We start from the raw sequence: 25,309 nt of genomic DNA, 5'->3' as shown, positions 1-25,309 counted from the left end.
TGATATTATCTATAAGCTTTAGATGGATATTAAAGAGACATGATATTATCTATATGCTTTAGATGGATATTAAAGAGACATGATATTATCTATAAGCTTTAGATGGATATTAAAGAGACATGATATTATCTATAAGCTTTAGATGGATATTAAAGAGACATGATATTATCTATATGCTTTAGATGGATATTAAAGAGACATGATATTATCTATATGCTTTTGGATATTAAAGAGACATGATATTGTCTATAAGCTTTAGATGGATATTAATGAGACATGATATTATCTATAAGCTTTAGATGGATATAAAAGAGACATGATATTATCTATATGCTTTTGGATATTAAAGAGACATAATATATCTATGTGCTTTAGATGGATATAAAAGAGACATGATATTATCTATATGCTTTAGATGGATATTAAAGAGACATGATATTGTCTATATGCTTTAGATGGATATTAAAGAGACATGATATTGTCTATAAGCTTTAGATGGATATTAAAGAGACATGATATTATCTATATGCTTTAGATGGATATTAAAGAGACATGATATTATCTATATGCTTTTGGATATTAAAGAGACATGATATTGTCTATAAGCTTTAGATAAATATTAATGAGACATAATATTATCTATGTGCTTTAGATGGATATAAAAGAGACATGATATTATCTATAAGCTTTAGATGGATATTAATGAGACATGATATTATCTATAAGCTTTAGATGGATATTAAAGAGACATGATATTATCTATATGCTTTAGATGAATATTAAAGAGACATGATATTATCTATATGCTTTAGATGGATATTAATGAGACATTATATTATCTATAAGCTTTAGATGGATATAAAAGAGACATGATATTATCTATATGCTTTAGATGGATATTAATGAGACATAATATTATCTATAAGCTTTAGATGGATATTAAAGAGACATGATATTATCTATAAGCTTTAGATGGATATTAAAGAGACATGATATTATCTATATGCTTTAGATGGATATTAAAGAGACATGATATTATCTATATGCTTTTGGATATTAAAGAGACATGATATTGTCTATAAGCTTTAGATAAATATTAAAGAGACATAATATTATCTATGTGCTTTAGATGGATATAAAAGAGACATGATATTATCTATAAGCTTTAGATGGATATTAATGAGACATGATATTATCTATAAGCTTTAGATGGATATTAAAGAGACATGATATTATCTATAAGCTTTAGATGGATATTAAAGAGACATGATATTATCTATATGCTTTAGATGGATATTAAAGAGACATGATATTATCTATAAACTTTAGATGGATATTAAATAGACTTAAATGCTTTAGATGGATGTTGATCTGTATCTATTCCGATCTCCTGAATTCATAACTAGCACAAATCAGGGCAGAACCTGATTTGCTTATGCATTAGGTGATGGCATAAACATCTATTCTTTTTGCAGTTAGTGATGTGTTTCAGATTAGTGAACACATAAGGTGGGTTACAAGTTCATTATTCAGAGTAAAACTTGTATTCACTAGACAAGGATTGTCAATCCACTTCATTCCTTGCTGACCCTTGGTATATGTAACTAATGGGACCCTTGGTATATGTAACTAATGGGACCCTTGGTATATGTAACTAATGGGACACTTGGTATATGTAACTAATGGGACCCTTGGTATATGTAACTAATGGGACCCTTGGTATATGTAACTAATGAGATCATTGGTATATGTAACTAATGGGACCCTTGGTATATGTAACTAATGGGACACTTGGTATATGTAACTAATGGGACCCTTGGTATATGTAACTAATGGGACCCTTGGTATATGTAACTAACGGGACCCTTCGTATATGTAAGTAATGGGTCACTTGGTATATGTAACTAATGGAAAAAGTGTTTTAAACATGTGTCCTTGGGAAAAAAGAGTTACTCCTAGTAGCAAGATAAATCACCTGACCAGTGCAAGAGCTCATTACACAACAGGCATTAAATTTGAAAACTTTTATGATGTACACATGGATTGAGACAAGTGAAAAACTTGTTTGTGAACCAATTAATTGGTGAAACTGACATGTGTCATGTGTCAATGTCTATAATGGCTGTGATGATTATTCTCAACTACCTTCCAAGGTAAACAAAATAACCTTTTGATTGGATTGGTTTCTTTCACTTGCATCCAACCAGTGAAAAAAGTGGTAAAACATGTTCAGCATGCTACAAATGTCAAAGGTCAATGACTTTTAGCTAACATAGAGGAATAAAAATATATTTTGAAAAAGTAATTTTTTGATAACTAGGATTATATGTACAAAACCTACCTCATCTTGTTGAGTGAAAGTATCATGATCCACATAAGTAAATATCTTGCTCTTTGGCTGATCTCCACTGGCTCTGATTTTCAAATGAAAAAAGAAATTAAAAACCTGGAAATCTATTTTGTATTTACCCATCTATAACACCCAACAAAGAGTTTACAATGTTAACCCAGATCTGCCCATGTAATATGTAATACCAAATGTGTAAACAATGATGACCCATATCTGCTTGTGTATTATATACCAAAATCCATCTAACATAATGACCCAGATCAGCCTGTATAATGTGATACCAAATCTGTGTAAACAATAATGACCCAGATCTGCCTGTATAATGTGATATCAAATGTGTGTAAAATAACAACCCAGATCTGCCTGTATAATGTGATACCATATCTGTGTACAATAGTGACCCAGATCTGCCTTTATAAAGTGATACCAAATCTGTGTACAATGGTGATCCAGATCTGCCTGTATAATATAATACCAAATCTGTGTACAATAGTGATCCAGATCTGCCTGTATATAATGTGATACCAAATCTGTGTACAATAATGACCCAGATTTGCCTGTATAATGTGATACCATATCTGTAAACAATGATGACCCAGATCTGCCTGTAATATGTGATACCAAATTTGTGTACAATAATGACCCAGATCTGCCTGTATAATGCAAACCAAATCTATGTACAATAATGACCCTGATTTACCTGTATAATGTGATACCAAATCTGTGCCCAATAATGACCCAGATCTGCCTGTATAATGTAATACCAAATCTGTGTACAATAATGACCCAGATCTGCCTGTATAATGTAATGCAAAATCTGTGTACAATAATGGCCCAGATCTGCCTGTATAATGTGATACCAAATCTGTATAATAATGGCCCAGATCTGCCTATAATGTGATAACAAATCTGTGTACAATAATGACCCAGATCTGCCTGTGTATTATGTGATTTCAAATCTGTACAATAATGACTCCGATCTGCCTCTGTAGTATGTCATATCAAATCTGTATAATAATGACCTAGAACTACCTTTGTAATATGTCATACTAAATCTGTGTACACTGATGGTCCAGATCTGCCTATGTATTATGTGATGAGACATGGAAGGTTAGTTAAAATATTTTTTAAAAATATATTAAATAATCAAATAATTTTCATCCAATGGTCTAGCAATATATTCTTTTTTGTAGTCATATCAAGACAGCCGTATTAGCAGGAGTCAGATCTAGACAGTGGTACTAGCTAGTCAGATCTAGACAGGATACTAACTAGAGTCAGATCTAGTCAAAGAGACAAGATAAAGTCAGATCTAGATAGGATAATAACTAGAGTCAGATCTATTCAAAGGGACTAGCTAGAGTCAGATCTAGACAGGATACTAGCTAGAGTCAGATCTAGCAGAAGGAATAGCTTGAGCCAGATCCAGATAGGTACTAGCTAGTCAGATCTAGACATTGGTACTAGCCAAGAGTTAGATCTAGACATGGGTACTATCTAGGGTCAGATCTAGACATTGGTACTAGACAAGAATCAGATCTAGACAGGTGTACAAGATAGAGTCAGATCCAGATGAGTACTAGCTAGAGTCAGATCAGGACATGGGTACTAGCCAGAGTTAGATCTAGACATTGGTACTAGACAGAGTCAGATCTAGACAGGGGTACTAGACAGAGTCAAATCTTGACAGGGGTACTAGCTAGAGTAAGATCTAAACAGTGGTACTAGCCAGAGTTAGATCTAGACAGTGGTACTAGCCATAGTTTGATCTAGACATGGGTACTAGAAAGAGCCAGATCTAGACAGGGGTACTAGACAGAGTTAGATCTAGGCATGAGTACTAGACAGAGTCAGATCTAGACAGGGGTACTAGACAGAGTCAGATCTAGACAGTGGTACTAGCCAGAGTTAGATCTAGACATGGGTACTAGAGAGAGTAAGATCTAGACATGGGTACTAGACAGAGTCAGATCTAGACAGGGGTACTAGATGGAGTCAGATCTAGACATGGGGTAATAAACAGTCAGATCTATGAAAGGGTACTGGATAGTCAGATCTAGACATGGGTACTAGACAGAGTCAGATCTAGACACGGGTAACAGACAGATCTAGACAAGGGTACTGGATCGAGTCAGATCTAGACAGAGGTACTGGATAGAGTCAGATCTAGACATGGGTACATGACAGAGTCAGATCTAGACAGGGGTACTAGATAGAGTCAGATCTAGACACTGGTACTAGATGGAGTCAGATCTAGACAGGGGTACTAGATAGAGTCAGATCTAGACAGTGTAAGTAGTTAGAGTCAGATCTAAAGTGGTACTAGCCAGAGTTAGATACAGACATGGGTACTAAAGAGGTACTAGATAGAGACAGATCTAGACAGGGGTACAAGATAGAGTCAGATCTAGACAGGGGTAGTAGAGTTAGCATGCATTATAAACACTGCAGCTCAAAGACTTGTTGTTGTTGTTGTTGTTGTTGTTGTGGGGTTTAATGCCATTTTTCAGCACACAATAGGCTATACATGGCGGCCAGTATTAATGGTGGAGGAAGAACCCGGGAAAACCCTGGAAAGAACCACCGACCCACGAGAAGCTCCTGACAAGCATTCTCACATACCCACATTGGCTGAATCCGAGACTCAAACCCATGCAGACAGAGGTGAGATGTCAGTGATCCGTAATGAAGAGCGCTTTAGACCACTCGGCCACTTGGGGCCCTGCTCAAAGACTTAATGAATATGTGAAAACTGCATGGACTAAGTTCAAGATTTTATCATACTGGAATATTCAATACAAGAAATCCATGTGAAAACAATTATAATTGTACAACAAATCTTATCCATCTTTGGAAGCCTAGAAAATAAATATGTAAGAACTGTATTGCTTAAATAGAGAGAAAGTATTGTTGACCTCACTGGAGGTAAATGCAACCAACATTTAAAGACTTTTATCATAACTTCAACCTCATGGGAGGCAAATGCAACCAACATTCAAAGACTGATATCACAATTTCAGCATTGCTAGCAATTTTACGCAAGTATATTGACTAAAAATGCATCAAGAAATGTCTAATGCATTGAAATTATGCAAAACATTTTAATTTCAAGCATTTATTTCAAAACATTGGAGTGCATTCTTCCTGTCATAATCACAGTCAATGTTTTAGAATGGTGCATTCAATCAATAAAAGCTGTGCATTAGATACAAGTTCTAACTGTTCCATCCACATCTGAAAAGCAAGTTCATGTCCTTGAAAAATGTGAGAATACATAGCCTAACAAAGCCACATAGCCTAACAAAGCCACATAGCCTAACAAAGCACATAGCCTAACAAAGCCACATAGCCTAACAAATCCAAAAAGTCTAACAAAGCCACATAGCCTAACAAAGCCACATAGCCTAACTAAGCCACAAAGTTGAATGCACCTGAAAATTAGTCTTGGTCACTAACAGTTTTACAGTAACCCTTGGTGAAAAAGTAGAGATAAAATACTTTTGCATTTTTTTATAAAAAAAAATAATAAATCTTGATGAAAATAAGGATATTTTTTTAATGCAAAATTAGGGTCTCCGCACATCCTCTTTTCCTTGGACATGTCATCCTTTTCAGTCCTAAACTGTATAAAAAATAAATGATACATATACAACCACTCTCCTGAGTGTCCTCTTTTATGAAAGTTTAAATATGGTAACCCCAGCAAAAGGGTATTAAAATTTATGTAAGTTACTTAAACACTAGAACCAACACTTTACTTACCTTCATAAACTTTAACAAAGGCATGAGCTTCATAAACTTTAACAAGTCCAGATTGCCACTTCTTTTTGTAACCATGGCTGTTCATGCAGTGTAATAGATTTTTTGCATAAATTTTTTAAAATTAAGGTAGTAAAGTTATTTTGGAAACAAACAGGGGCAAATGGAGAGTCTATTCATAAAGTGGAAAAAGTAGGAAAAACTAACACCATTGGTAAGACCAAGCTGTCTGCTTATTCTCATGAGTTACGTGGGTTTAGCACCATTTTTCATCACATGATAGGCTATACGTGGTGGCCAGTATATTTGGTGGAGGGGGAACCAATTAACCACTGACCAATTTAACCACTCAATACTACTGGCAAGCTTTCTCACGTATGCAGGAAGAGCTGAGAATCAATCTCACGCATACAAAGATGTGATTGGTCTATAATGGAAAATGACTCAGACCACTTGGCATAAATACCATATATAATCGCTTTTAAGTCAGCTCCAACTGCATAGACCCTAATAATGAACCAGCAGATCTGGGCCTATGCAGTTTCTTATGACTAATCAGTAAAACAAACAAAACAGACCCTGATCTGCCACTGCATACTTGTTTATCCTATTCTTTTCAATCTGTCTATATTTGTGCCAAAATGACAAAGACTCGATATGTTCATGTACTTACTTAATTGCTGTAATTCGCTTGTTGTAAGTCTTCTCAAAATCATTAAAGCAATTATCTATGTTAGAGTATAGCTCAAATTCTCTCTGAAAGGAAAAAAGAAACTAATGATCCATTAACATTTGGGGTGAATCACAAAAAATATCAAGATTTGTTTTCCCCATCAAAGATAATTATGCATAACTGTAATGGAAAGCCAAAATAATACAGATTAAAAATAATACTATATTTAGAATATGTCAGCATTAAGAAATAATTATAGAAATATAATGGCTGCAAACTGTACAGAATGTCTTTAGTTAGTTTTGTCTATGTGACCCAGGTATCTTAAGAGCAGTAGTTACATAAGATCTATAAATATATGCTTACATATGCATTGACAATTATTAACAGTAATTTTAATAATAAGACTTAAATGGTGCCTTTGGCTTAATTCCTCAGTGGCTGATGGGGTTTCAACATTTCTAGAATAATTCTATAACTTCCCATTGGTTGGGCTAGGTCATATGAATACATCAATTCGATGCACAGTGAGCAGTGTATTGTCACGTGGGGTCTATTGCAAAATTCAGTCGCAACAGAAAATGTATATAAACAGTCGACTGAGAAATCAGTTTCATTCCAAATTTTGGAGCCTCTAAAACACTTATGTTCCTGTTGTAATTCTGCAGATGTGTTTTATGTTGTACTTAGATATTATTCGAGAGGAAAAACATATATTTGGAAATAGAAATAGAAAGTGTTCAATATCTGGACTATAATATTGTTATGGAACTGTTAGAAATTATTAGAAGGAATTCTGGACAATGCTATCTTGACAACATAATGGTTCCTGGAGGACCAGTACATTTCCAGTTTTTAAATTTATCAGGAACTTTTTATTCATTTAGGACATTCAAAGACCTTTATGAGGATTAGTTCAGATTCACTTCATAATACTGTAAGTTCCTTTCACATTTTCATTTATTACTATAATGATTAAATTGTTTGTTAAGTTTTACAAAACCTGTTGGTTTGATTTCTCTCTGTTACTTAGCTTTTGACCACAGAGTTGTAACAATTGATTAAATTACAAAAGAAACTTTAGAAAAAATATTAAACTTTTCTTTAGCACATTTGTTGTATAACAGCATAAAATAGCAACTCGAAAATAGGTTAGTCTAAATCAGCAAATGTTTTCATAGTCAAAGTCCTCTTTGCATATGTTTTCTTGATAAAATATTGGAAAAATGATTAATTTTATAACTAATAGATATGGATGCATCACAGTCCTGATCTACTTCTAATTAGGTTACAAAGACTTGTTTTTTAGAGGATCTCACATGAACTTTGGTGTGAATTCTGCGGACAGAAATAAATTAATGGCATTTATGATTAAAAAATTAGCACTAAAATTTACTACACTACATAAAACTTCTAAATTTTCACCTCCTTCTTTGAAGGTAAAACTGTGACAAAACTTTATTATTACATAATCCCAAATATCTTTGGCTGTACCGTATGAATAGAGTTTATTTTCTTCTATTATCTGGACTTAAATATAACATAACATAAACAAAACTATTTGGATTGGAAAGTAGAAATTTTCTAATGAAAGAATATGTCTCAAAATAGGCCTAATTTGGTCCTCTTCTAACTTTACACTCCTTGGCATAGATTTTTCTCCAGATTTATAACAAATGGTGGAAATTAATTATATGAAGAAACTAACAAAGGCAAGCTGGAGTCAAAGACATATATCAGTATTTGGTAAGGTAATTGTTCTGCCCATATTCATGCATCTTTTTAGCACTTCCAATTCCATTAAGCAAAAGTTGAAGCAGAGCTAAATTGCACATTATTTAAATTTGTATGGGGTAGAAAAGTAGAGAGAATAAAATGTGATATACTAGTATCCCCATAAAACGAGGGAGGACTAAATATAATACACATATTTTCATTCATTAGGTAAATTAAGATATGATGGGTAAAAGAATTGCTGGAAAAGGACATACAACGTGGCAGAACGTAGTAACTAAAACTATACTCAGAAATAAAAAGGATATTTGGAATTTAGGGAGAAAGAAATTAGAAGAATTTAGTAAGTTCATTAAAACAATTTTTGGAGAGATGTAATTTTGGCAGTATGTAATTGGAAAAAGGAACGGCAAAGTCCAAATGGGTATCTATCCATGAGTATTTTAAATTTTGTCCCCCCTAAAATGTTCTATCAATACAAATCCTGGACAGAAGCCGCTTTTGAAATTCTGAATGATCTAGTAGATGATCATGGTAATTAAATACCTTTTGAAATAATAAAACAAAAACTAGAAGTGATGATTTCTTGAAATACTTCTCCTTAATATCCAAAATTCCAAAAGCATGGAAATATGCCATAAAAAAACATTTAGTACATAATAATTTTGATATGCAAGAGGATAAAATAATAAACTTGCAAAAACCAAATTCACTCACGTTTGTTTCCAAAGATCTTTTTAAAAAAAAGATAAAAGGCAGCACACTGCTATGCAAGAAACTTGGATGCAAATATTTAATAAAAATATAAGTAGTGAGGAGTGGTCTGAGATTTATAGTGGGGCGAAATCCTGTACCAAGGATACCAAGTTGATCTCTTTTAACTTTAAATTAATCCACAGAATAATCACTACTAATGATTTTCAGAAAAGAATTAGCATATTAGATGACAACAAATGTACTTTCTGTAAGAGTGAAAATGAAAGTATTGAGGATCTCTTCTATGATTGCAATATTACTTCCCAGTTTTGGTACCGTTTTATTTAACTTTTTGCACCTTTTTGCCCAAATATTATACATTTGTCCAAAAGAGAAACATTTTTAGGAGGTGAACAAATGGACAGTTTGTGTAATTTCTTGCTTATTTTGACAAAATATTATATTTATACTTGCAGATTCAAAATGAAAATCCTTCTATTTATGCTTTTGAGCAAATAGTTGCAATGCATAAGAACACTGAAAAACTCTGGGATGGTTCCCAAACCCAGTGGTCAACCTATTACAGGGTTAATAATAATTATTTTTAAAAAAAATTAAAAATTAAAAAAATGATTTTAGTATAAAGAAAATATCTTTAGCCGTACCATATGAATAGAATATAAAACAATAAAAGTTACACTGAGTGCATTTAAAAATTATAAGCAGATGTCAATAATACCATCTAATAGCTACAGTCTGAGCATGTGATCCATAAATATGGGCTGAGCATCGGTAACAACCATCAATTAAACATATAAGATTTTGTGGATTTGTAATAAAAATTACACTCTTTTAAAGTAAGTTTTATAAAAATTAAGCAAACTCAGCATATTCCAAACAACTATTCCTCAAATTACAAACCACCAATACACATATTACATTGTTATGCTGCTATTATCTTTTTATTTGTACAATGCAAAACCAATTGAACACAGCAAACAATCCAGATCTCCTTTCCATAATGCACTACCATATCTACGTCTCTGCAATTCACATTTGGGTACAATAAGCATTAAAATAATTTAAACTTTACAAAATTAATTCTTTTGCTAAAACTGTATGCTTTTAAAATAAATTCATAAAAAATGTGAAACATCTCAAGACCACATCCCAAGCAAACTGAAACCTTCTGTCACTAAAATTATGTTTCTGGTCCCAAATTCTTAATTTTATAAAAAATAAAAACAAAGGAAACCCCAGTCAACTGAAAATTCCATAAAACCAACAATTTTAATCAGGGCTTTGGGCTTTGTGAGATTTATATATAATTAATTTAGAGCACCTCACTGAAAATCTTTTCCTGCCAAGAAACAACAATTTCTTCCACATCCTTCACTCCCTGCTTAGACAAATCTCTCATCTCCATCCCACTTTCCCCTCCTGCATCTTGATCTGCTGAGGCAACTTGTGGAACAATACCTGCAGATGTCACCCTCTCAAGTCGCACTCTGAAAGGTTATAATAATAATTAGGATGAAACTTTCTAATCTTGAAGGCCTAAAAACATATCTTGGAGTCATTGGTGTGGTGCTCTTAAGCACTATCAGCTTTTCGGAAATATACCATATATACTTGCTTATAAGTCAAGTCAAACTGCAAAAAAAAAGCAACAAAGATCCTGATTTACCACTGTGACAGCACAATGTGCCTCTTGATCAGTATCTATGGTGTTTGTTCTACTGATTATTCCTAACAAAATGCATAGACCCAGATCTGGTTGCAAATTATGCAATGAGAGAACTGGATCTGTGCTGTTTGTAGTTGGACTCATCTTATAAGCAAGTATATATGGTAACCCATTTGAAATATTAGTTATTTTAGTAAAGCATGTATATCACAAGTCAATGATATATTCCCTCACACTCTTCTAAGCATGCTTGCAACCAGATGACTCCTTGTTGGAGAGTTTGTGTACTTTGTCACTTGTTTTTGGCACTTCCCATAAATCAACTTTAACCTTCTACGCTGTTGTACATATGAGCGAATACAACCATACATGGCAGAGCTATATCAATATCACACAAAAAACTGGAGTATATATGCAAAATCACAAACAGAAACTTAAGTTAGCAATCTTAAAATTGATCTTTATCAATCATAATTTAAATTTTGGGTGTGTTTTCTTTACAAAAGCTGTAAAAATCATTATTGAGGAATATCATGACAATATTAAAAGAATATTGTTTACTCATAAATAAACAAAAATATTAGATTTAATTTATGAAAATGCATTCCTTAAAAATAGCTGCTGTTATGTATTGTATATTTAATTTATACTTTCAGCTTCATCTTTGTCTATGATTGATGGCAGAGTTTTGGCCTACCTGATATTTTTCATTTTTTTAAAAGATGTTTACTTCAATTTGAGTTCAATACCTAACTTTATTTACAAACAGAATCTTCTGGGGAACCTCATAATAGTTTAAAGGAATTAAAATAACCCACATCCTGGGCATTTTATTGTTTTAGGTCATGTGAAATTAGTATAGATAGGATCAGATAAACAATTATTAATTAATGTTTTAAGTTCAGTCTGTGGAATTATTTATTGCTATGTGCAGATATAATTTGAGAGGATTCATTGTCACAGAATTGTGTACATATATTGTTTGCATATTATAGAATGTACTCGGGTTTCAGTTTTGTGTACAGAGTTACCTGGGGGGGGGTTATCTATATCATACATTATTTCAATTTAGTGAGTTTGGTTCAATCCATGCTGCACAAGCAAAGTGCTTACGATGGGAAAACCGATATACCTTGAGTGCACAGGCTGTGCATTGCAACATAGGCTGTGTACATATAGGTTCATGGTAGAGTCAAACATTACATTATGGAAAGTCTTGTCAGTGAGCAGTCTACTTCATATGTGTTATCTCCAGCTGTAGAGGTATGTAAATATTGAAATTATTTTCCTATTTGTATTAAAGGATAGAATTATTTCATTCTAGTATTTGATCTGTATTTTAGGTAGTTCCAGCTTATATCATATAATGCACTGTTATTAGGTTTATTATAATCTGATTTCTAGTTTACCAGTATGTAACTGGACAGAATGATTGCATTCACATCAATGTTGCATGTATTTAAGGAACAAGAGAATGTTACTTCATGTTCTGTAAGAGTCTCATCAGATGCAGGTTCACTTAACCCGATTCTGATAACCTTGTGCAGTGGTTTGATATGATTTTTGGAAAATAATCAACTTCATTTGCTTCATATATGTCATTATATGTTATACATGACCGTGTCACAGATATTACATAGATTTAGATGTCGTATTGTCAGCTGAGAAAGGGGTGAAGGAGCGACAGCATGAAAGAGCTATGCTGTGTCTTCCTGTCTGCACCATACTGAAGGTGTCGTCTTAGCTGTTGTGCTAATTTGAGTTAGAATATACCCAGTGTGCTGCTACTGGTGGTGATGTTGGCCCGGAAGAAGATAATGGTAATCTCATCATGAGGGACCATGGCTTCAGGACCAATGGGTCTGCAATGAACAAGAGGTTCTAAGTATCCTTAGGCAGACTTGGAGGAGCAGACCATTTGTGGTAACTCCTTGACCAACCTGCAGAGCATTGGGACTGGAATACCTTGTGGTGATGAATTGGATGCTGCAAGTTACATGTCCCAATTTTTACAATCATTATTTGAGTGAAAACTTGTCATTTATCACTATCTGAGTGAAACTTTTGTCATTGTTTAAATGAATCATTTTGTCATTATTTCAGGGAAATCACCTCGTTTGAACAGTCATTAATCTGCATTTTTTGCATTTAATTTTTGTTCAATATCAGTTCATTTTTCGTTTAAATTTGCAATTTGTTCCAGTTAGGAACTGTATTATTTATATAACTTATTTAACTCAGTGTGCATCATTAAGTTAAATATCCAATATTTGGATTGGTTGCACATGAGTGTTGTCTAGGGTTTTTCTACCTTTAAATCATCTATAAATAAACATTGTATTTTTGTTACCTTTCTCACTGTCTCCATTATGATCCGACCCCAACGCAGTTCATCTTGTTACATTCATTTGTTTAAATTATTAATTTGGAATTACAAAATGCTGATTGACTTTTTTCACTTAAACAGTACTTTACAATTATTCATTCAAAACCATTTGTGTTTAGACATAATTTGAGAGTAGCCATATATTTTAAAATTATTCATTGGAATTAAAAAGTGCTCCTGACATTTTGGACTAAATCACTTATTTGGGATTATTGTGAATTCATTCAAAACATGTTCTGGATTATATCATTGGGATACATCAAGACCATTGGTATATCAGCTCATTCAAGACTATAGCTGCATTAGCACATTCAAAATTGGAATTCATTCAAAACGCTAAACTTTTGGACTTGTGATTAAACAAATAGGATTATTTGTGATTTAATTTATAATACTCAATGTTCCACTTTAATATTTACTTAGTAATTTATAGAAATAAATTTATTTCTTGAATTTACTTAAGTTATGGGTTTTGCTTCTTTCTGTTACTTAGCTTAACACCATAATGTTGTAACATTGTACAAATAATGTTTCTCTGCGATGTTATACAGTTGACTCATTCGCTTTAGCTAAAGGAATTTTAGTTTGGATGTACTTAATGATCGTAAAGTTATATTGCCTGACGGTGAAGTGGGTCAATCATATTTAATATTAACCATACACAACGCAAGCACGGCACAGTTTGGATATAACGTGTTACTACTTTGAGTAAATCAAAGGCTCAATTGTTCACAACAATGAAAGCCCCTCCTGATGCCCTGTCAACATTTTGAGAGTAGGTGCTAAAAAAGAAATAATCTTTAAAAATGTTTCCTTGAGACGCAATATAATAATAGTCTTCATTTTCTATTAGGCCTTCCTAGATGGAACATTGCCTCCAACATGTTTGTAAATTATAATGTATTCAGTTTTGATGAAGTAATGAGAAAGTATGTATTCTCAATGATGACAAGAATATCTAATAGTAAGAATTGTATATTGAAATCTCTTTGGAACTATGACATTCATTTAAATTCTCATATTATTAGTAGATGGGACAAATTACTCTTTAAATGAACCACTTAATTTCATTTTTAACAATGCAGGGCACAGTTAATTGTTGTAGATGTATCTGTATACCTGTATGTAAGATATATATGTTCTTTTATGTTCACAATGTTTTTACCTTATATCTAAATTTTAATTTCGATGTATGGACTATGTAGTCTGAAATAAAATATTCTTATCTTAATATGCAGGATCACATTGTACTTGGATAAAAAAAAGATAAATGAAGTGAGGAGCACAAGTGAAGATAGCATAGGTAACTCAGATTTGGAATGTATATTTAATGCTTATTCTATTGTGACTATAACAAAGGTCACTCATAAAAATAGAGACACAACATGAGGACTTAGAACATTAAACCAATTTTTAAGTGGTAAAAGTTGCTGGAAAGAAAAATCCTTGCAATCATAATGGAAATACTAACTTGCAGATATCAGCTTTTAGTTGTCATGAATTAAATATGGATCATTTAATTGTTGTTGAAGGTTGCTGTACTTTGCAAAAATGACACATAATCCAATATGCTGTTGAGAAAACACTCAAAATGGTTGTGAAATATCATTCTGTACTTGAAGACTTTGCTTCCCAGAATGCCACACTTACATTTGTTAAGTCAAAGAAGACTAAAAATTTAAGAAACTGATTTGAAAAGCTATTATTAGTTTGCAGATGGTAGAGTGCAATAGAAAACTAGTTGTTCTCTAAATGGATCTTATGAAGCTGACATTTTTATCCAGTTATGTATTATGATAAAGATCATGTACTTCTTCATTTTCCTTTCTATCCTTTTAAACTGAGGGACTTGTAAGTTTATGCCAAAGACTCTCAGAATGATGCTGAGGACTTCTGAGTACCAGGAGTTAAGCATCCAGGACTCCTCATGAAAAAACTCTGCTGAGAGTCCTGCATGAAGTTACAGGTGAAAAATTTAATTGTGAATTTCTTACCATTCTTACCACTAACTACAATTTAAGAAAATTAAATTGGTGCAAATAAGTTAAGTATCAAAACTCAATTAGTTAAGACATGAATCATATCAATAGAATTACTGCAAAAGTAAAACTGCTATTTTTTCATCAGGTTGAAATGAGTACAAGACTAATACTTTCATGTAAATAAAGAAAACAGATTATGGTTTAATTGTAATACATTGTAATGGCACGTTTTATTTGCTCATAAACATGTGCAAATCATAGCAAAACATCACCTCCCAGTAAGAATCTGTAAGAAAATAAAGACTTACGGAATTAAAAAAAGAAATAGTTTCTTCATGGTATATCCTATAGATCTCATTTTCAATTCACTGTTTATGACACTATGTCAAAGTGGGGATGGGACCACATAGTGGGGATGGGACCATACTACTACAGACCACAGCATATGCTTAAGAGTTTCTACTGCATCTGTTTTAATGCAACCAATACATTTGCAACCATTCTGTCCACTGTTGTAGTTAGAGTTGTGAATGGGTACCCAAGTGCTCGGGTACCTGCCCTCTGATGATAACCTGAGTAATAAAATTAACAATTGGGTACCTGTTTACCATGTACTAGTTTATTACAAGCACATGTGGCCTCATAAGCCCTTGATTTATAAAGGCAGCACTCTGTTTTCAAACTGATAATCCTTTTGATCTAGCTACAAATTTAATAGATGTACTTGTTCAGTGCCAAGTATAGTTCTACTTCCTCCAGTAAATGTTTGACCTTAATCTCTTAGCTTGTTTTCCCATGTGACAATCCTCTCATTGAGCAGTGAGTGATACTTGATCAGTGGCAAGTAACGGAGGGTGGTTATTTGATCTTCTCACACAACTGTGATTTGTTCAGTTGCCACTAATAATCAATTTCACAGACTGTATGATCAAAGTGCTACTTACAGAGCCCAAGCTCAGTTTCTATGTAAACACCCACATGACAGTGAGAGAAGGAAAGGAGTCAGATGATATTTACAATGACTAGACCACACCGATCTACTAGATGACGATGGAGGATTTCAGAACTTTATCAGACAATGAAAATGAATTCTTGAACTTTTTATCAATGATATTAGGTAGTAACATTTCTAGGACACTGTGAATCTTTAAAAATGTAGACACAACTTTCATTGTTTATTTTGTAAGATGTGGAATTAACATATGGGATATTGTGAATCGGTTCATTCTGAATTATTTATATGCCAATATGAGACCTATATTCAAGGATTTATCATATAAATGAATTTAAAATGTCAAACACTGGATTTTAGTGGATTTAATTAGAACAACTGCGAGTTGTTAATTTATTAGTAGCATATTATAGTCAATAATACAAGTATATTTTACAGTTTTGTTGTTGATTTTCCTATGCATCCATTCATTTGAGCTTTTATTTTGCCAAAATACAACTCTGACTCAAGAATGACAAATCACTCCTTCAGACGGAGATGACTTGCAAAAACCACCTCTGACTTGTTCATTTTGACCATTGAAAAAATACCTTTTTGCATGACATTCATTGGGATCAATAAGTACCCAGTAGAATTTTTCTACAATTTTCACAGCTCAAGTTGTAATCTGTTCTGAATTTATTCAGTTCTTTAGATCTGATTATGCAGCTTTCTCTTGCCCTCTGTTAGTAAAAGAAAGAAATAATTCTGTGAGAGCCAGAGAAACAGTAGTCCTACAATGTAAGACATAGCACATGTTGTTTTTGTTTTAGTGCTATGTCTTACTATCCAAATAATGGCCTTGTATAGCATGTTCTGATGTTGTTGACATCAGAATGAGTAATCAAAGTTTCAGAACATCTCACACACTTGGCAGCCTATATCGACACTCTTCCACTAATTTTTGCATAATTAATATATTTACTGTGCTGTCTTTATCCTGGCAGAATGAAAATATTATACTAGCAAATGGACGCATTTTCATATTCCATTGACATACATTTAAATTTGTGACAGTAGTCAAGGTATGCCGAAGTAAGTTCAAGTATGTACATGTTGGGGATATGTTTCTTGAACGAAATGAACCATTGCTTACAGTTCCAATAGGCATAATATATTTTTATTTGTTTTGTTAAAGAATAATATTTCAACTTAACCCGATTTCGGCATTCCCGGCTTTCATTGCTTTCAAGCCAACTGAAATGTAGGCCAACAAAACTTGAAAACAGGTCCATTTCTTTTGTGAGAACTTTAAATTATTAAAGAAAAGACAGCAGAGTAAGTAAAGTCTGACTAAAACATTGACTTTACTTTGTAGAAAAGTGTCGTTATTTTAGTAGTCAGTTGTGTGAAATATTCCGGAAAATTTTACTTTCGTAACGATGTTAGTCCACATCAAAACACGCTACACAGCGCCGTTAGTTAGCTGTGAGACCTTGACGCCCACAACATAAATATCAGCGTCAAAGTCTTACATGTCGACTAGAGAAACAGCTGTAAATTAAGACTAATTAGGGACTTGCAACATCGGTTTTTTTTTTGTAGCATTAAATAACTTTGTTTAAGGTATGTGGATAATATATAGCATACAGTAAAACTGCCTCTGTCAGCATTTCTAAACGGCATTTTGGGCAGTTCAGGCTACTTTTGTCGAAATTAAGTTACCATCGAAAATATGTTTCTATCGAATTCATATAGCTAAAGTTTTTGTTACAAGCTGGTTTGAGTAATGATTGTAATTTTATCATGTCAGTATAATAACCATGCTTAAATCAGGTTGGGTCACTGGTTTACCTTATTTTAAGATTTTTTATAGGATCTGTCGACCTATAATAAGCTGTCCCTGTATCAGGTTCATGCAAGCTCGCCATGGCGCTCCAAAACAAACATGGACCGCACAGAATGAAAATATTACATCGCTCATTCGGATCAACTTGGCTATTTCTGCGAGACAAAAGACTGCCCGTATGATTCATATTAAGAAACTGTTATATTAGTTAGTGTCAGCAAATAACAAGTAGTAATACATATAACAAATAACATTGACATAGTACGTTATGCAAGCATAATAAACAGTTGTAATACAAACATATATATACATTAAAAATGATTTTAGAACTAGACGGTTTCGCTTCAAATTTTTTAATAATTCCAGCAATATATTAGTTGACTATTCTCTTGATTTTCTTCAGTAGTATGATAATCGGCGATTGAGACTCTGATTCACGACGGTGGTCAAAGTCATGTATTCCCATGACATCGCCCTCGCTGCATGCGCCCAAGGACGAGGATTGCCCAGCGAATACAAATACGGGATTGCTTGACTTTGTGAACGGGGATAGGTGGAAATACTAGTCCTACATGTAAGACCTTGATACTTATATTTATGTTTTGGGTGCTAAAACAAAACCAACATGTGATATGTCTTACATTGTAGGACTAGTGGACTTACAATGACGACAACCACAGGCATACAGGTGTACGAAAATCCTAAGTGGTGTCACGTCATGGGTTTGGGAGCTGCAGTTCTGTTAGTTCTTGTACAGATCGATATATACAGGCAAAGGTTTACTTGATTTTTAATGCCTGAAAACATGTTACCTGTTTTTGGTCGCTAGCGCCCCAGTTCCGTATCTGTGTGCGGACATATCATTAGTTATCCATTTCCAACCGAATCGTCTCTTAACTCCACCATGGTAATTGTTTTATTTTCGAAGGCCACCTAGTATAGTTATTACTTGCACTGAGACTGAGACTGTCCTGCGAGAAGTTCTAAATAGACACGTATTCGTGAATACAAACCTAACGAAATTATTTACAACAGCCATCCGTTACACAGGTAATTAGTATCAATATAGCCCCGACTGATTTACAGATGATAGTGTCTGACGATTTTTTCTGCATTGCTGTGGAGTAGAAGAAGAAGAAGTAATGCATTGTTTAGAAGTATGACAATAATTTATAGGAATGTCTCGGCAACCCGAACAGCCTTTCAAGTTTGAATCAACATATTGTTTTTTTTTTCTCTCATGCTTTCGTGAAGGCACGTGAACTAATTTTTTCCCTTGCGTCAACGCTGCATCTTTTAAAGCATGCAATACACGAGTCAACATAGCTTTTATGATGGATTATACCATACGAAAAACCGGTTTTAACACATCTCCTAAACCGTGTCCTAGTTGTCGAGCTACTCCTTGGTAAGCATGATAATCTGCTTTTACAATTCAGTCAAAAATCGTTTTCGAAAATCTAGTTTCATCGTATATTTCCTGTAGAGAATAAAATGTTTTGTCCATTATCTCTTTTCTATATATATATAAAAAAAATACTGACACTGTTAACATACGATTTACTGATAAGATGACAATGATGATGCACAAATTCTCGATGTATGTGATACGTGTTTCCACCCTCATTGTAAGCATCCATGACATAATAACACTTTGAAACGGACTTATTCTTAGCAACGGAGTAGCTGAGTTTCCCACGACGTTGTATTCAACCATATCCGAGACCACAAGCTGTAAATTCAGTCGTTCGTTTAATTCACGTGGGTAGCGAAATTTCTTGTAGAATCGATCGTTGTTGACAATCTAAATTCATAATTCAGTGTTTTATTGCACAGTTCGAAATTCACATCCTTGGCATGAATTCTTGATCATCCGTTCCATTTTCGGTGACGGAACTGTGTTGCTCCGTTGTTATTTATGAGGCTATACTTCCATCAACTATGCTACTATAGTGCCATTTATGTTATCCTACTGCCAGTTACGCTGCCACACTAACACTATGTTGCCACACTGCCAGCTATGCATATGCTACTGCGTTACATTTACGCTGCCACACTGCTGGCTATGCGGCTACACTAACAGCTATGCTGCCACACTGTCAGCCCTAAACTGACACGCTGCCAACCTTCTCAGCTATAATTAGACCAAACTTGCTAGCATGTTATATTGAATAAACTTCTTTAATAATAAAATATATAGATGCCATGAATCATAAACAACGTATAAAAATACACATATAATTATTGTCAAAATCTATTAAAATATATAATACCTTTACTTTCCTACTTTAGTATAAAAACCCTAACTGTAAACTACATCAAACCGATTGTTTTCCATACTCAAACATGATACAGTTTACCAGAAGTCTAAATATCAAGAATAAAAGAAAATGATAGATCCATACGAGACATTTAATGTATGTATACAATTATAAATAGAACTTCTTAAAGGAAACTACAGTTTACCCCCATGTCAGTAGTTGTTGTTGTTGTAGGGTTTAACGCCATTTTCAGCACACGAGAGGCTATACATGGCGGCCAGTATAAATGGTGGAGGAAGAACCCGGGAAAACCCCGGAAAGAACCACTGACCCACGAGAAGCTACTGGCAAGCTTTCTCACATACCCACATTGGCTGAATCCGAAACTCGAACCCAGGCAGACAGAGGTGAGATGGCAGTGATCCGTAACGGAGAGCGCTTTAGACCACTCGGCCACTCTTGTCAGTAGTAAGTTGTCTAATGTTGACACATCCTGATAAGATCTCGGACATCACCGTACTGACAAAACAGTTCACTGTTTAGCTAAACGAGGAGGGAGTCCCTTTTTCACTTTTTGGTGTGAAGGTTTCTTTGGACAATGATGGTATTTCCTTCTTGGTGACATTTTTGTTTCATGCTCTAAAACACTGAAGTGAATCTAATTCATCACATTTTATACTGGAATTTGTCTCCACTCATTATCCGCACTTCGTATCATCTTAACCATGGGTACCACTCAACAACGAGATGTTTTCAACGGACTAAATCAAGACAATCCTTGCCTGATAACTCTAGGAAACTTTCAACACACTTGTTCTGTCTTGTACTTTAGTCTTAGGAGAGGTCGCGCTTTTGGCTGCAAAAGCAGTCGGCAAAGCAATATAAGAAGGCATCGTTGTAGCCTCAAGAGAGGAGATGTATAGGTTTCTTTAGAAATGGGCGTCCATTTTTTTCAGCTCTGAAACTCTTGTCTAAAATCATCGTGAATGTGGAAGAAAATTAAAACATGCATGAGAAACCATCATTTGAGCAAGTGCGCGTTCTAGCGGCAGTGCCTCATTTCTTTCTTGCAGGAGATGTTTTTCTTTGAACTTTTCTTCTTTGGGGCTTTTCTTAGTCTTCTTCGTAGAGTGTGACTTGCTGCTCCGCCACCACTACCCCTTTTCCTTTTGGTCTACCGTGTTAGTAGTTAATAGGGATACCGTAGCCTCAATGGGAATTAACATTACAGACCCCCCTGGGAACATATAGCCTCAATGGAAATTTAACATGGAGAAAAATCGTGGGAACATATAGCCTCAAGGGAAATTAACATGGAGAAAAATCGTGGGACTGTTGAGCCTCAAGAGGAATTGAACATGGGAATAGGGGACTGTATAGCGACAAAGGAATTTAAACAGGGTGGGACTGTATAGCGTCAAGGGAAATTGAACATGGGATTTTTTTTTAAATTTAAAAAAAAAAGGGGGTAGGCAATGGAAAGTCATTCTCTTTTCGAGAAATGTGGGTGGCCCTGAAAAGGGCCTTTGGCTTTCTTCTGCTTCTTCTTCTTCTTCTATTTCCTCCATTTCCTCATCCAGCCCCTAATCTTTCCCCAAATTCCTTTGTTCTTCCTCTTTTCTTTTTCAGGTAACCAGTCTGGGTGACTCATAGCCCTGAACTTCTCTTGTATCTTGATCCAATTTTGATTGACTTTGTCAAAGGCCTCTTTCTTCTTTATTGTTTCCTTATCCTGTCTTTCTTGACTCCATTTTTCTTTTATCTTTTTCACCTCTTCAGTCATCACTTGTTTCATTATTTCTTCTCCTTTTTTCAACCTGTCCAGCCCCCTCTTCACATATGACAACTCCGTCCAACACACTATATGTTCTAGGAAGCACCGAACTTGGATGCCATAATCCAGTGCTTCCTTCAAACTCCCCACTCTGACATAAGGTGGGTCAATAAATCCTCTTGATTTGTTGACTTCATCTTCTATCATTCCTTCTATTATATGTCTGGCGGCCTTTAGACGTTCGACTTGACTGGTTACCATGTGTTCTTTATCTTCATACTCCCATTCCTTTTGTATCCTTTCTATAGCATATTCTGCATCTATCATCCAGAAATAGATATGCCTCAATTGATTAAATAAATCAGTCACTTGCGTCATCTTGTCTAGATTATTCTGTAGAATGGTGCGAACGACGAACTTTGTAGGTTCTTATAGTTAAAGCGCGGACGTGAAGGAAAACATCCCCTACTTTCTCATTTCATATAATAAAACCCAAATTATACTCTCCACATACGCTAAGAAACAATAAACTAACCCATAATCTACTATTCACACAAACTTACGTGAGCAGTTACAAACACAAACACAAACACACAAACACATACACTCACATTATGAAAAGAGAGTCAGTGTTTATATTCACACTACTCTACCTACACACATTGGCAAATTGATTGTTATTTCTTTTCTAGAGTATTGGGTAGCCCTGAAAAGGGCTGTTTTTTTTTGAACTTCATGGACACCTGGTTAATGATGGCACCTTTAAGGCCTGGCGCCACATACACATCTTGTTCCCCAGTTGATTTTTACTTTTTTGGGGGAGAGAGAGCAGAGGGAGGATAAATAGCTTCAGAATCCCAATTTTCTGTCTCTGGGATTCTGAAATTTCTTCTCTCCTTTTCCTCCTCTTCTTTGTTTCTTCTCTCTTCCTCCTCTTCTTTGTATCTTCTCTCCGCCTCTTCTGTGTATCTTCTCTCCTCCTCTTCTTTGTTTCTTCTCTCCTCCTCTTTCATCCTTCCCTCTTCCACAATGGCTTCCGCGGCCAGTTCGTTCAACAAGTGCCTGGCATATTCCAGATGCACATGAAGTTCCAACAGTTTCGCTAGTCTGGAGTTCATTCTGGTGTTGATCAATCAACAAGGGTAGCTGGACTGCCGAACGAGTTTCAATTTATACTAAAAGTGCGGACGTGAAGGAAAACATCCCCTTAAAAACATAAAATTGATCTTACCTAGATCATGACCAAAAAACAACGCGCGGACCTAAAAGAAACACTCACTCACTTTTTTATACTACCCATTCCTATTCTAAAAATTTTTTCATTAATCACTTCAATATACTATTCACATACGCAAAGCAATCCAATCAAACCCCCAAATCTACTCTCCCCACACCTCAAACAGCCAAAAAAACATCATCTTAATCTACTATCCACACCAACGTACGTGAGCGGTTACAAACACAAACACACAAACACATACACTCGCACTATTAAAAAAGAGTTAGTGTTTATATTCACACTACTCTACCTACACACATTGGCAAATCGATGGTTATTTCTTTTCTAGAGTATTGGGTAGCCCTGAAAAGGGCTGTTTTGTTTTTGTTTTTTTTTTTGTTTGCTATGGCAATCTTTTAGTTTCTAAGAATGCGATGTCCTCTGAGGATAGACTTTCTGGAGATAGGTCTGCTTCTTCGGAAAGAGAAGAAGAACTCTTTGGTGTCGATACGACAATCGACAAAGCCTCTGTCAGGTTCAGGTTCCTGCTGCTGCTGCTGCAGCAGCTGCTGCTGTTGTTGTTGTTGCTGTTGCTGCTGTCTCTGAAGTCTGTACTTCTCTGTCCATTCTTCTTTCTCCCTGTTCACTTCTTCTCTGAAGAACTCTTCTATCAGGTCTTCAGTGACTTTTAGCATTCTCACATTCTCTATCTCTTCTGGCTTCGGTATCAGACTGTGTCTGACCCTATGCAAATTCACGTAGGCTTCGTTTAGCTTAGCTAGTTTGGAGCACATCTTCGTAGGAGGATGAGTCGACAATGGATGGGCAGGCTGGAAACTACCCCGGTTCTTAAAGTCAAAGCGCGGACGTGAAGGGAAACATCCCTTCACGGTTTTCGAGCCGCAACGTTCAATGAGTGTCATGAGAGGGATAGTAATAAGTCAAAGAGCATCAATCAAACATTCTTATAGCCAAACAAAAGACAAAGGCATTTTTTTTCAAAACACAACATTTTTTATTCAAAATCACTTAACACTAAACAACAACTCTAACATTTTTTAACAATAATCCAACCATATAACATCAAACATTTTTTTTTCAAATGACAAACATTTTTTCAATTCACACTCTACTTTAAACAGGACTGACAAAGTTGTGAATGAAATTGTGATTTCCACTGTTGGAAGTCATTAGGCCATTGATGGACACTACGTTTCCTAGCTTGAGACAAAATATAAGCATAATGGTCACAAAACCATCGATCTACTTTCACATCGTTTCTAGAAGAAGAACGAGGATCAAAATGAGTCACTAAATGTTCTAAGGAATAGCCCAGGCTGCGATGATGCAGAAAATACACACAGTACTGTCCACACACCAAGGAATCTGTGCCTTGTAATTTTGCATTATTGAATCGGGTGGTTTGAGCATTTCTTCTCATAAAGTCGATGATATCGTCTTCCAAAGGGGGCAATCCGTACGAATCAAAATATTCCACACATCCTTCTTGAGGAAAGTAAACGGCTACCCAGTGGGTTCCTGGGAGATGACTGTCGTCCGTGTTGATGACATAAGATTGATGGTCTTGAGGTTTGCGATGAGGGAGTTCATCTTTAGCACAGACGACAGGATTCCAAGAAGCCGTGTACGAACTGTGGTTCAAAAGATAATAAAGTTCCAATGTATCCATTTGTGTGTTGTTTTTTCTTCTTCACAGGTAATAATATGTCATCAATTCGATCCTGACTTTTTGCTTGAAAATGTCTGACGAATAACCGTTTCTTCATTTCGTCTCCTCACTTTGATTCAGGAGAGCTTCGATACGATCGATCTCTTGAGTGGTTAATGGTGGACAAGAATGTTCACGCAAGTCTTTATACCACTGGTGCAACACGACTTCGTCCGAGATGAGACTCCAAGCCTCGTCCAGATACTAGTCCAATTTTTCTTCTTGACTCAGCATCAGGCATTTATCGTGTTGAATTTGACTGGGATGATCGTTTTGACA

General features: G+C 34.8%; 1 protein-coding gene across 1 annotated transcript in view; it reads right to left on the bottom strand.

The window, feature by feature from the left end:
- LOC149775374 (tectonic-like complex member MKS1) overlaps positions 1 to 18,174 on the bottom strand; it is a 74,451-nt gene extending 56,277 nt beyond the window's left edge. Inside the window, exons 1-4 of the mRNA XM_089944518.1 lie at positions 18,053 to 18,174; positions 10,555 to 10,720; positions 6,783 to 6,865; positions 2,342 to 2,414 (exon numbers count right to left, since the gene is read on the bottom strand). Of these exons, the coding sequence (XP_089800644.1) occupies positions 2,342 to 2,414; positions 6,783 to 6,865; positions 10,555 to 10,720; positions 18,053 to 18,129 (399 nt within the window). The 5' untranslated portion in view covers positions 18,130 to 18,174. The remainder of the gene's footprint in view (positions 1 to 2,341; positions 2,415 to 6,782; positions 6,866 to 10,554; positions 10,721 to 18,052) is intronic.
- Positions 18,175 to 25,309: the final 7,135 nt, after the last annotated feature.

Source organism: Sinohyriopsis cumingii, chromosome 19 (assembly GCF_028554795.1).
Source record: "Sinohyriopsis cumingii isolate HCF-2022 chromosome 19, ASM2855479v2, whole genome shotgun sequence".
NCBI lineage: Eukaryota > Metazoa > Mollusca > Bivalvia > Unionida > Unionidae > Sinohyriopsis > Sinohyriopsis cumingii.
The sequence above is the reverse complement of the archived record's forward strand: the minus strand, read 5'-3'. Positions and strand labels throughout refer to the sequence as shown.